We start from the raw sequence: 11,934 nt of genomic DNA on the forward strand, positions 1-11,934 counted from the left end.
ACACTTAACAAATTCCTCTCTATCTAAACCCTTAACACTATGGCAGTCCCAGTCTATGTTTGGAAAGTTAAAATTCCCTACCATAGCCACCCTATTATCCTTACAGATAGCTGAGATCTCCTTACAAGTTTGTTTCTCAATTTCCCTCTGACCATTAGGGGGTCCATAATGCAATCCCAATAAGGTTATCATCCCTTTCTTATTTCTCAGTTCCACCCAAATAACTTCCCTGGATGTATTTCCGGGAATATCCTCCCTCAGCACAGCTGTAATGCTATCCCTTATCAAAAATGCCACCTCCCCTCCTCTCTTGCCTCCCTTTCTACTCTTCCTGTAGCATTTATATCCTGGCACATTAGACTGCCAGTCCTGCCCAACCCTGAGCTATGTTTCTGTAACTGCTTGGTATCCCAGTCCCATGTTCCTAACCATGCCCTGAGTTCATCTGCCTTCCCTGTTAGGCCCCTTACATTGAAATAAATGCAGTTTAATTTATTAGTCCTACCTTGTCCCTGCCTGCCCTGACTGTTTGACTCACTTCTGTTCTCAACTGTACCAATCTCAGATTGATCTCTTTCCTCAGTATCTCCCTGGGTCCCACCACCCCACCTTATTAGTTTAAATCCTCCCAAGTAGCTCCACCAAATTTCCCTGCCAGTATATTAGTCCCCTTCCAATTTAAGTGCAATCCGTCCTTCTTGTACAGGTCACTTCTACCACAAAAGAGATTCCAATGACCAAAAATGTGAATCCTTCTCTCACACACCAGCTTCTCAGCCATGCATTCATCTGCTCTATCCTCCTATTCCTGCCCTCACTAGCTCGTAGCACTGGGAGTAATCCAGATATCACTACTCTTGAGGACCTCCTTTCTAAATTTCTGCCTCGCTCTCTGTAATTTCCCTTCAGAATCTCAACCTTTTCCCTTCCTATGTCATTGGTTCCAATGTGGACAATGACCTCTTGCTGGCGCCTCTCCCCCTTGAGAATATTCTGCACCCTCTCTGAGACATCCTTGAACCAGGGAAGCAACACACCATTCTGCTTTTTCACTGCTGGCCACAGAAACGTCTGTCTGTACCTCGAACTAGAGAATCCACTAACACAATTGATCTCTTGGAATCCGGCGTACCCCTCGTTGCATTAGAGCCAGTCTCAAAACCAGAAACTTGGCTGTTCGAGCTACGTTCCCCTGAGAATCCATCATCCCCTACATTTTCCAAATAGCATACTTGTTTGAAATGGGTATATCCACAAAAGACTCCTGCACTAGCTGCCTACCTCTCTTACCTTTCCTGGAGTTAACCCATCTATGTGACTGTATCTGAGACTTTCCCCCCTTCCTATAACTGCCATCCATCACATACTGTTGCTGTTGCAAATTCCTCATCGCTTCTAACTGTCTCTCCAACTGATCCATTCGATCTGATAAGATTCGCAAAAGACAAATATTTGGTAGCTGGTGTATTATGTGGGAAAATGTGAGGATTTTCACTTTGGCAGGAGGAATAATGAAGTATGATATTATTTAAATGGAAAAGGACTGCAGAATTCTTCAGTACAGAAGGATCAGAGCATCCTTGTACAGAAATAACTAAAGGTTAGCAAGGGAATGTCAAGGGGTGCTATTTCGACTCTCTCTTATTGGAGATGGTCATTGTCAGGCATTTGTGTGATGCAAAGGTTACTTGCCACTTGTCAGCCCAAGCCTGGATATAGTCCAGGTGTTCTTGTATTTGAACATAGGCTGTTTCAGTCTCTGAGGAATCACAGATTGTGCTAACATTTTGTAATCAGTGGTGAACATCCCCACTTCTGACCTTATGATAAAGGGAAGGTCATTGATGAAGCAGCTGAAGACGGTTGGACCTAGGACACTGCCCTGAGGAACCCATGCAGAGATGTCCTGGAGCTGAGATGACCTCCACTAACCATAACTATCTTCTTATGTGCCAGGCATTACTCCAACAACAGCTCCAACAACTGATTGTTACTCCAACAACTGGATGGCAGTTAGGGGCGGCACGGTGGCACAGTGGTTAGCACTGTTGCCTCACAGCACCAGAGACCCGGGTTCAATTCCTGCCTCAGGCGACTGACTGTGTGGAGTTTGCACGTTCTCCCCGTGTCTGCGTGGGTTTCCTCCGGGTGCTCCGGTTTCCTCCCACAGTCCAAAGATGTGCAGGTCAGGTGAATTGGCCATGCTAAATTGCCTGTCGTGTTAGGTTAGGGGTATGGGTGGGTTGCGCTTCGGCGGGTCGGTGTGGACTTGTTGGGCCAAAGGGCCTGTTTCCACACTGTAAGTAATCTAATCTAAACAGAGAATTTGATCTGACACCCAATTATTCTTGTTTTGCTAGGACTCCTTGAAGCCACATGTTGAATGCAGCCTTGATGTCAAGGGCTGTCACTCTCACCTCACCTCACCTCTGGAATTCAGCTCTTTCGCCCATATCTAAAACAAGACTGTAATGAGATTAGATTACTTACAGGCCCTTCGGCTCAAGTCCACACCGACCCGCCAAAGCGCAACCCACCCAGACCCATTCCCCTATGTTTACCCCTTCACCTAACGCTACGGGCAATTTAGCATGACCAATTCACCTAACCTGCACATTTTTGGAATGTGGGAGGAAACCGGAGCACCCAGAGGAAACCCATGCAGACACGGGGAGAATGTGCAAACTCCACACAGTCAGTCGCCTGAGGCTAGAATTGAACCCAGGTCTCTGGCGCTGTGAGGCAGCAGTGCTAACCACTATGCCACTGTGCCGCCCACGATCAGGAGTTCAGTGGCCCTCAGGAACCGAAACTGGGTGTCACTGGGGAGGCTATTGCTGAGCAGGTGCTGCTTGGTATCCCCTTCCATCATTTTGTTTAAGGATCAAGAATAGTATTGTGGGGTGGTAATTGGCCGGGTTGGATTTGTGCTGCTTTTTATGTGCAGGACAAATCTGGGCAATTTTCCATATTGATACCAATGTTGTGTCTATACTGGAAGAGTTTGGATAAGGGCGCAGCAGGTTTGAGAGGCCACATCTTCAGTAATATTGCCAGAACCCACAGCCTTTGCAGTATCCAACTTTTTTTTTAATGTGACAGGGAGTGAATCAAATTGACTGAAGACTGGCATCTGTGATGCCGCAATTCTGGAGGAGGCTGACATGGATCATCCACTCGACAATTCTGCCTGAAAATTGCTCCGAATCCTTCAGCCTTACCTTTTGCACTGATGTTCTGGGCTCTTCCATCATTGAAAATGGGGATTTTGTTGAGCTTCCTCCTTGTGAGTTGTTTAATTGTCTCCGCCCATTTAAAACTGGATGTGGCAGGACTGCGAAGCTTAGATCTGATCAGTTGATTGTGGGATCGTTTAACTCTGTCTATCCTATGTTGCTTATGCTGTTCAGTCTAAAAGACATCAGTGAGCTGGATTTCTTTTCTGACAATGAATTCACAGTTATCAGAAGATTCTTAATTCCAGACTTTTTTATCGAATTCAAATTACACCATCTGCATTTGCAGAATTTGAACCGAGGTCCCCAGAACATGAACTGTGTTTCTGGATTGATAATCTCGTGACAATAATCCCATGGTGGCACTGTGGTATTGTCCCTGTCTCCGTAGCCAGAGACAATCCTTCTGTATCTACGTTGTCCTGTTCTTTAAGGATGTTATAATTTCTATGACTTTGTCTCTTATTCTTCGAAACAGAATCCCTGCAGTGTGGAAGCAGGCCATTTGGCCCACACTGACCCTCCAATTAGCATTCCACCCAGACCCCATACCTTGCATTTCCCATAGTTAATCCGCCTGTTCATCTTTGGACTATGGGATGAAGCCAGAGCACCTGAAGGAAATCCATGCAGACACGTGGAGAATGTACAAACTCCACACAGTTACCTGAGGGTAGAATTGAACCTAGGTCCCTGGCACAGTGAGCAGCACTATACCACCCAACTCCAGAGAATACAGGGCAAAAGTGAGGACTGTAGATGCTGGAAACCAGAGTTTAGATCAGAGTAGTGCTGGAAAAGCACAGCAGGTCAGGCAGCGTCCGAGGAGCAGGAAAATCGACACTTCGGGCAAAAGCCCTTCATCCTGATTTTGCCCGAAACGTCGATTTTCCTGCTCCTTGGATGCTGCCTGACCTGCTGTGCTTTTCCAGCACCACTCTAATCTAAACTCCAGAGAATACAGACCCAGCTTCCTCAAAATCTCCTTCCAGCTAGTGTGTGCAGTTCCCACCTCTTCCCTTTCTCATAGCTCATTTTGAGTTCAGCTCTTCAAACTTTCTAGTGGACGATAAAAGGATATCGTTGGTTGCGTTTGATGAATTAGAAACAGTCTTTTTCATTAACTAATTAGCTTTTACTTATCATTCATATGTGAATCTAACTAGACCATCACTCACGTTTACGGATGGTCAGTAGCAGAGATGGGATTGGAGGAAAGAAAGAAGTAAGATAGAAAGACAAGCACTTGGGTAACACTTATATTTTGGGTTATATTTTAGTGTACTAGAAGAGAGATTATATGAAAAATTCTGTGATGTGTTAGATGATGTTTTCCAGTTAAATATTAAATATTACTTACCTTAAAAGTATTATTTATAATTCTAAATTCCTACCTTAATTAGCCTAATGTTTTCTGACTGATTTGTTTTAATGTTAGTTCCCTGTTTACCATTATTTTTCTTCAGATCTTTGAGCCCTTTGAGTTATGTCAGGGTGTAATAGTGCTTATGTTGTTGAATTAACACCCTGGGAATGTGAATTCAGAATCCCTCCACAGCAGCTGGGTAAATTTAACTCAAATTAATTAAATAATTTAGGAATAGTGCGGTGAAGAAGGCATATGGCGTACTGGCTTTTATTTGTAGAGGAATTGAGTTCCAGAGCCCTGAGGTCATGTTGCAGTTGTATAAGACTCTGGTGCGGCCGCATCTGGAGTATTGTGTGCAGTTTTGGTTGCCATACTATAGGAAGGATGTGGAGGCACTGGAACGGGTGCAGAGGAGGTTTACCAGGATGTTGCCTGGTATGGTAGGAAGATCGTATGAGGAAAGGCTGAAGCACTTGGGGCTGTTTTCATTGGAGAAAAGAAGGTTTAGGGGTGACTTGATAGAGGTGTACAAGATGATTAGGGGTTTAGATAGGGTTGACCATGAGAACCTTTTTCCACATATGGAGTCAGCTATTACAAGGGGGCATAGCTTTAAATTAAGGGGTGGTAGGTATAGGACAGATTTTAGGGGTAGATTCTTTACTCAGCAAGTCGTGTGTTCATGGAATGCTTTGCCAGTAGCAGTGGTGGACTCTCCCTCTTTATGGGCATTTAAACGGGCATTGGATAGGCATATGGCGGATAGTGGGCTAGTGTAGGTTAGGTGGGCTTGGATCGGCGCAGCATCGAGGGCCAAAGGGCCTGTACTGCACTGTATTTTTCTGTGTTCTATGTTCTATGTTCTAATTAAAAACGAACATAATGCTGATTATGAAACTAGCAGATTACCATTAAACATTCTATTGGCTAATGCTGTTCGGAAATAAATGTCCACAGTTTTGACCCGATCAGGTCTGTATTGGGATATTGAGTTCAATTCTGGTCTCTCTGCTACAGGAAAGAGGTTGTTAAATTTGAAAAAGTGCAGAAAAGATTACCAGGATGTTTATAGAGTTGGAGGGTTTGAGCGATAGGGAGTGGCTGAATAAATGGGGCAACTTTTCCTGGACCACTGGATGCAGAGGTTTATAAGGTTATAAAATCATGAGGGCTATGGATAGGGTGAATAGCCAAGGTCGTTTTCCCAGGGTATGGGAGTCCAAAACAAGAGAGCAAAGGTTCAAGGTGAGAGGGGAGAGATACAAAAGGGACCTAAGGGGCAACTTTTTCATGCATGTATGAAATAAGCTGCCAGAGAAGGTGGTGGTGGAGACCAGTACAATTACAACATTTAAAAGGTATCTGGATGGGTATGAATAGGAAGGGTTTAGAGGGATAAGGGCCAAGTGCTGGCAAATTGGACTGGATTAATTAAGGATATCTGGTCGGCATGGACAAGTTGGACTGAAGGGTCTGTTTCTGTGTTATATGACTCTATGATTCTATATGTGAGTCTAACCCTGCAGCAGTGTGGCTGACGTTTAAAACTTCCTTCTGAAATTATCCAGGAAGCTATTGAGTTATATTCAAGTAGGTCGCTCCCATTAACCTCTCAAGGATAACGAGGGATAGACAATTGTACCCTTTTCCTGTAATGGATTAAATAAAACCCAGAAAATAATTTATCTCACCTGCCTATTACTGCCTTATCCCCACCCTCCAAGTCTTTGAATAGTTACTTTCCATTCTAATTCTATTTTAAAGAAAGATGCATTGGATATTGTTTCAAATGGTGAGAATCTACAAACTGTGAAGTAGCAAAGCAATTTGTCAATGAGTATAAAACATTAATATCAACTGGACAAACCACACAAAAAATCAAAAGGGCTAATGAAATATTCACTTAAATCTCAAGGAGTCTTGAATAAAGTAGGATGGAAATGTTACTTCATTTGCATTTTGCTTGGGTCAGACTTATTTGTGTTCAGCTTTAGACAATGCACCTGAGAGAAAATATAATTGCCTTCGCGAGGCTGCAATAGTGACACTCGGGCCTGGGGGTGGGTTAGTTTAGTTGGCTAGATGGCTGGTTTGTGATGCAGAATGACGTCAACCAAATGGGTTTAATTCCTGTTCCAGCTGAGGTTACCAAGAAGTCCCAACCTTCTCAACTTTGCCTGAGGTGTGGTGACCCTCAGGTTAAATTCACCATTAGTCATCTCTCTCGAATGAGAGAGCAGTCCTATGGGACTATGGCAACTTTACCTTCTGGGGTTTACAAGGTTAAATTAGGAGAAAGGTTTGCATAGATTAACACTCTGACTGGTACTTTCAGTGCAAGAGATTGCTTGATTTGATGGAGGTACTTAAAATGTTAAAAGTATTTGATAAGATAGATACCGAAAGACCCTTGCTTTTGGTTGGGAACCAAGAATAAAAGGGAACTAATCTTCAGGAATGAAATCAGATAGCACATTTTCATTCAATAGTATTCTATGCCAAAAGCCACTGGATGCTGGGACAGTTGATAATTTCAATTTGCAAGAGACTTTTTTCTTAGCTAAAATTACTTGAGGATATGGATCGAAGATAGGAAAATGGAATTGAGATAAGACCTAACAGGATAGTGGGGTGGGGTCAGGGAAAGTACTCTGAGGTTCAGTGGTTTAGCGGTTTCAGATGAATGAAGATTGATCATGCTCAGGATAAATCTACAGTTCACCAGCAGTTGAAGGCAGTGCAGATAAGGCTGTTCTCCTGGATGACAGATTATTGACAACCTCCAGTTTTTCATCCTGTGAGTATAGTTACACACACACTGGGACACTATGATGATCAGCTACTGGAGCCCACCAGTAGTGATAGATTTCAAGGGTTCAGACCCTCTGTGCAGATCCTCCCCTATACCTTTATTAACTACAGAGGGAGGGAGATATGGGGAATGGAATAACTGGTTTACGATGTCCAGGTGACCGTTAGCGCACTCTTACTAGACTTGGGGTGGAGTGAGTGAACATTAAAACAAGAGCCTTGTGAGAAAGCAGCATTGTCATAGTGAAAGGTCCTCCATAATTTTTAATCTGAATACCCTGTTCCTCTGCTGTCTGGATGCATACGCGCACGAGATTGTGGCCAGTTCTTGTAAAGTATTTGGTATTCATGTCTACTGTCACCAACAGACAATCAATAAACTTAGTCTAGCTGTGACTTTCCTTACTGAAAGAAAACCCTATTCCCACACCCACCAAACACTGTCAGCATACCCCATCCCAGTCTCACCTCTAGTTTTTAGAGACAGAATATACCCAAAAGAATAGTTCTTTTTATTTTTATTCAGGATGGGGCCCTTTCTTTGGATGATGGATTGGCTCTGTGAATAAGGACTGCAAGGGCAGCATGAACTCTGAATCAGCAGAAATCGCCAGATGGTGCTGGAAAAATCAGTTGGTGACTGAAACCAAATGAGTGTCCCATTCTCCCATCTCACACCCTTCCTTTGAGTGAACAAACCATGCAAGTGAAATTTGCTCCCACATTTTTAAAAACTCATTTCATATCGTGCTACAGTTTGCTTCCAAACACTTCCCAAGTGCGTACACAGCTACACTCAATGGTGTAAGTCATGGCATATATGCATTGTGTACAATGCAGAACCATAAAGCTTTACAACATGAAAACAAAATCACTCTGTTTTTATTGGGGAAAGTTGCTGCAGTTTAGGTCATCAGTTTACTTTTTGCTGCAGTTCCTGGGGACTCTTTAAAAAAAACTCTATAAATAAACTTTCTTTTTGCCTTTCAGCTGCTTTGTTTGTTGAGCGTTCTGCCCTGATCTGCAATTCACCAACTGGCAGAATTGTCAATAAACAGTCTGCACAAGGCAAAATCATTCAGATCATCTCAGTAATGGGCCTGTACACTCTGAGGCAGCTGCAGTAATTAATCCCATACACATTTTACTTTTTGCTCAAATATTTTTCCTCTTCCTTTTTAAATGCTGTCTGTGGGTAATGAACATACATTATTGAGTGGCTAGAGCTGAGGACTACACTGAAATTAACGCCCAATATGGAGAGTTTCTCTAAATCTGATATGCAATGGCCTAGTTTATTTATGCTGAATCAGAACCTGCAGTGTGTGTCTGCGGGTCTCTGTCAGGGCCTGGTGGGTTTAGACTGCGTCAGGGTCCTATGTGTTTAAGCCGTGTAAAGGCATGGTATATTTAGGCGTTATATCAAGGCACTTATGCACTTAGGCTGTGTCAGGGCCTGGTGGGTTTAGGCTGCGTCAGGGTCCTATGTGTTTAAGCCGTGTAAAGGCATGGTATATTAGGCTTTATATCAAAGCCCTTATGCATTTAGGCTGCGTCAGGACCTGGTGCTTTTAAGCTGTGGAAAGGTCTGGTATATTTAAGCTTTACATCAAGGCCTTTATGTATTTAGGCTGTATCAAGGCCTGGTGTGTTTCAGCTATGTCAGGACCTGGTTTTTATAAGCTGTGGAAAGGCCTGGTACATTTCAGCTTTACATCAAGGCCCTTATGTATTTAGGCTGTGTCAAAGCCTGATATACTTAGGCTTTATATCAAGGCCTTTCTGCGTTTAGGCTGTGTCAGGGCTTGGTGTGTTTAAGCTGTGTCAAGGCCTAGTGTGTTTAGGCTGTGTTAAGGACTGGGTTGTTTGAGTAGACCTGTGAAAGGACCTGGTTTATTTGGGCTAAGGCGGGTGTGTGGCATGACCTGTTCTTTATTTGGATTAGGCCAACAAGCTTTTGCTTTAAGAAATGGTAATGTTCCTTGAAATGGCAAAGTTATCCTGTTTGAATGTCAGATTCTATTCATAGTACAAAATAATAGCTGTGAGAATGTGAAATACTAAAAAAAAGTGTTAGAAACACTGAGGAGGGGTGTGGTGATTAGACATCATCTGAGAGGTCAATAATGATCTTTGGTAACAACTCTTTATGTCATTGGGGAATGGATTTTTTTCCCCTCATTGCTTTGGACACAGCAATCTGTAATTCTGTTTGTTCAGTGAAAGTGTTTATAACGAATGCTCCCTTTGTCAATACCTCATGCCAAATTGTTGCTGCCCTTTGGCAGAAATATGAAACGTGATATTTTTTTTTAAAAAGCCAGGCTTGCCAGCTCAGCTATCCCTCAGTAATCATTCCAATTAGATCACTTTCACTGTCTGCATCGAACTCGATTTATTGCACCGGCTGCGTTTCGCGAATCGCTCGTTTGCAAAAATGAGAACAAAAGACCTAAAACCTCCCTTTGACACACACACAGTGTTGACTGGTGGAGGTTAGAAGTGGGTAGATTTCACCCAGTCTCGTTGTCGGGGGCAACAGAATCGCTTTTTAAAACAGATAAATAACAAAAAGGTGTGATTCCTTTCTCTTCCTCCCCGCGCCCTTCTCCGACCTCGTGCAGTAGGCACTAGCTAAATGCAAGCCTCAACAAGCCACCCCCCACCCTCTGTAAACAGCTCCGGGCTCGCCCGATCCTCCACTCCGCTGAACCACGATCGCTGTCAGGCACTTTACCGAACCGTTTTAGGCAACGAGGGAGACCATACAGTGACCTGGGCTCAGCAACACGCACGCTGTCCCCAGGCGAGCCAGGAATCTGAGGGGGTTTCACTTTCATCTCCCGCAGCCTCCAACAAGTCCCACCGGCTCTCACGGAGATAGAGAAAATAAAAAATAAATAAACCCCCCTCCCTCCCCCAGGACTAGCCAGAAATCTCAGAGCTGCTGAATTAAGGACGACTTGTCCTCTGCTGACAGCCCCGGGATAAGTCAAACCTTCCCATTCAAGGCAACAGTTACTTTGCAGAATTCATTTTAGGCTGAGGTTAACCTGGTTTTCCAATCACCCTGGTGAAAAATACTGCACAGGCTGACACATTCCCAAATCACACAAAGGATCTCTCCCTTGTTTTGACGGTGTGCAGGCAGAGGGAGGATATTTCAGCCTGCGCTACAGTATTCCAAATAGGAGCGTTTACCTCGCCAGCACGTTTCTTAGAACCAAAAGGATTATTGCAATCTCGCTATCTAACATTTACAGGGCGAGAAGAGATAAGCGCTAAAACATACGTGTGTACACACTGATGAAAAAAAATTGCAAATCCTGCAATACTCACACGACTAATCTAGAGATGATCCATGAGACCATGGCGGTTGGAAGGGGCTTGTTTGTCTGAGAATCGAGGGAGGAGTTTACACTCTAACGAAACCAGCGTTAGACCATTCGCCTGTTTCGTCAGAGCGACTGTCAAGTCCAAGTGTTGAGAGAAAGGGTAAATAAAAGAAGAAGCGATGCTCGCTGTCTCAGATTACCTATCCCCGTGCACAGGGCAATGAGGGAGAGAACGGTTCCCCTTCGTGTGTCACAGTCAGGGGTCACTCTGTCTGGTCACTGAACAGACTCCCTGTGGCCCTGGTGCATACCCGTCGAGGATCCCTGTCAGAGGGGAATGAACTGATACATATTCCACCCTAGGCACATCCAGCGGGATTAAGATGGAACAAATCATGAAGTGATTGACACTACAAGCAATATTATTGTGCTCCTCCCTGTGTATGACATCTAGTCTATTTAAGTTTCCCAGAGGACTGCAGTTGGAGTCCATGGTACTTGCCTCCAGAGCTCATTATTTACAGTTTAGTCTACACACACATTTTCTCAAGATCCTGTTAGAGTTTCTACTGCCTTACACCTCCCTCTACATAATTACACCATTACATCATTATGGTACATGCTGATGACAGTACTCTTATGTATCTCAATCTAGTAGTCATAGAGTCATGTAGAATATAAATATGCCCTTCGGCCCATCATGTCTTTGCCAAACAACAAACACTGAACTGCACTAATCCCATTCACTTGCATGTGGCTCATAGTCTATTATGCCCTGGTATTTCAAGTACTCATCCAGATGCTTCTTCAATGTTGCAAGATTAACTGACTCAACACTTTTTCAGGAACAACAGATACATTCCCTATTTCTACCTCCCAGAAAAATCATTTCCTCAGATCCCTTCTAACCCACTTGCTCCTCACCTTAAACCTATGCCTGCTGGTCATAGACATGTTGGCCGCGAGGAAGAGATTCTCAAAATCTACTCTGTCCAGCCCTGGCATACCTCAATCAGAGCCAAAGAGTATGGTGCTGGAAAAGCACAGCCAGTCAGGCAGCTTCTGAGGAGCAGGAAAATCAACATTTCAAGCAGAAGCTCTTTATCAGGAATGAGAGGGTGACCCAAGGGAGCTGAGAGATAAATGGGAGGGGTTGGGGCTGGGGGAAAGTAGCTGAGAGTGC

At 43.9% G+C, this 11,934-nt stretch overlaps 1 protein-coding gene across 5 annotated transcripts in view; it reads right to left on the bottom strand.

Annotated features, from left to right (window-relative positions):
• reep1 (receptor accessory protein 1) overlaps positions 1–11,083 on the bottom strand; it is an 80,794-nt gene extending 69,711 nt beyond the window's left edge. For 2 of the 5 annotated variants that reach the window (XM_087991281.1, XM_043704827.2), the window contains exon 1: positions 10,756–11,083. In XM_087991281.1, the coding sequence (XP_087847407.1) occupies positions 10,756–10,787 (32 nt within the window). In that variant the 5' untranslated portion in view covers positions 10,788–11,083. The remainder of the gene's footprint in view (positions 1–10,755) is intronic. The other 3 variants (XM_087991279.1, XM_043704904.2, XM_043704742.2) reach the window with 2 other exon arrangements.
• Between the last annotated feature and the right edge of the window lie 851 nt (positions 11,084–11,934).

Source organism: Chiloscyllium plagiosum, unplaced genomic scaffold, assembly GCF_037043375.1.
Source record: "Chiloscyllium plagiosum isolate Xiang-an unplaced genomic scaffold, Cpla_swu_hap1 HiC_scaffold_1, whole genome shotgun sequence".
NCBI lineage: Eukaryota > Metazoa > Chordata > Chondrichthyes > Orectolobiformes > Hemiscylliidae > Chiloscyllium > Chiloscyllium plagiosum.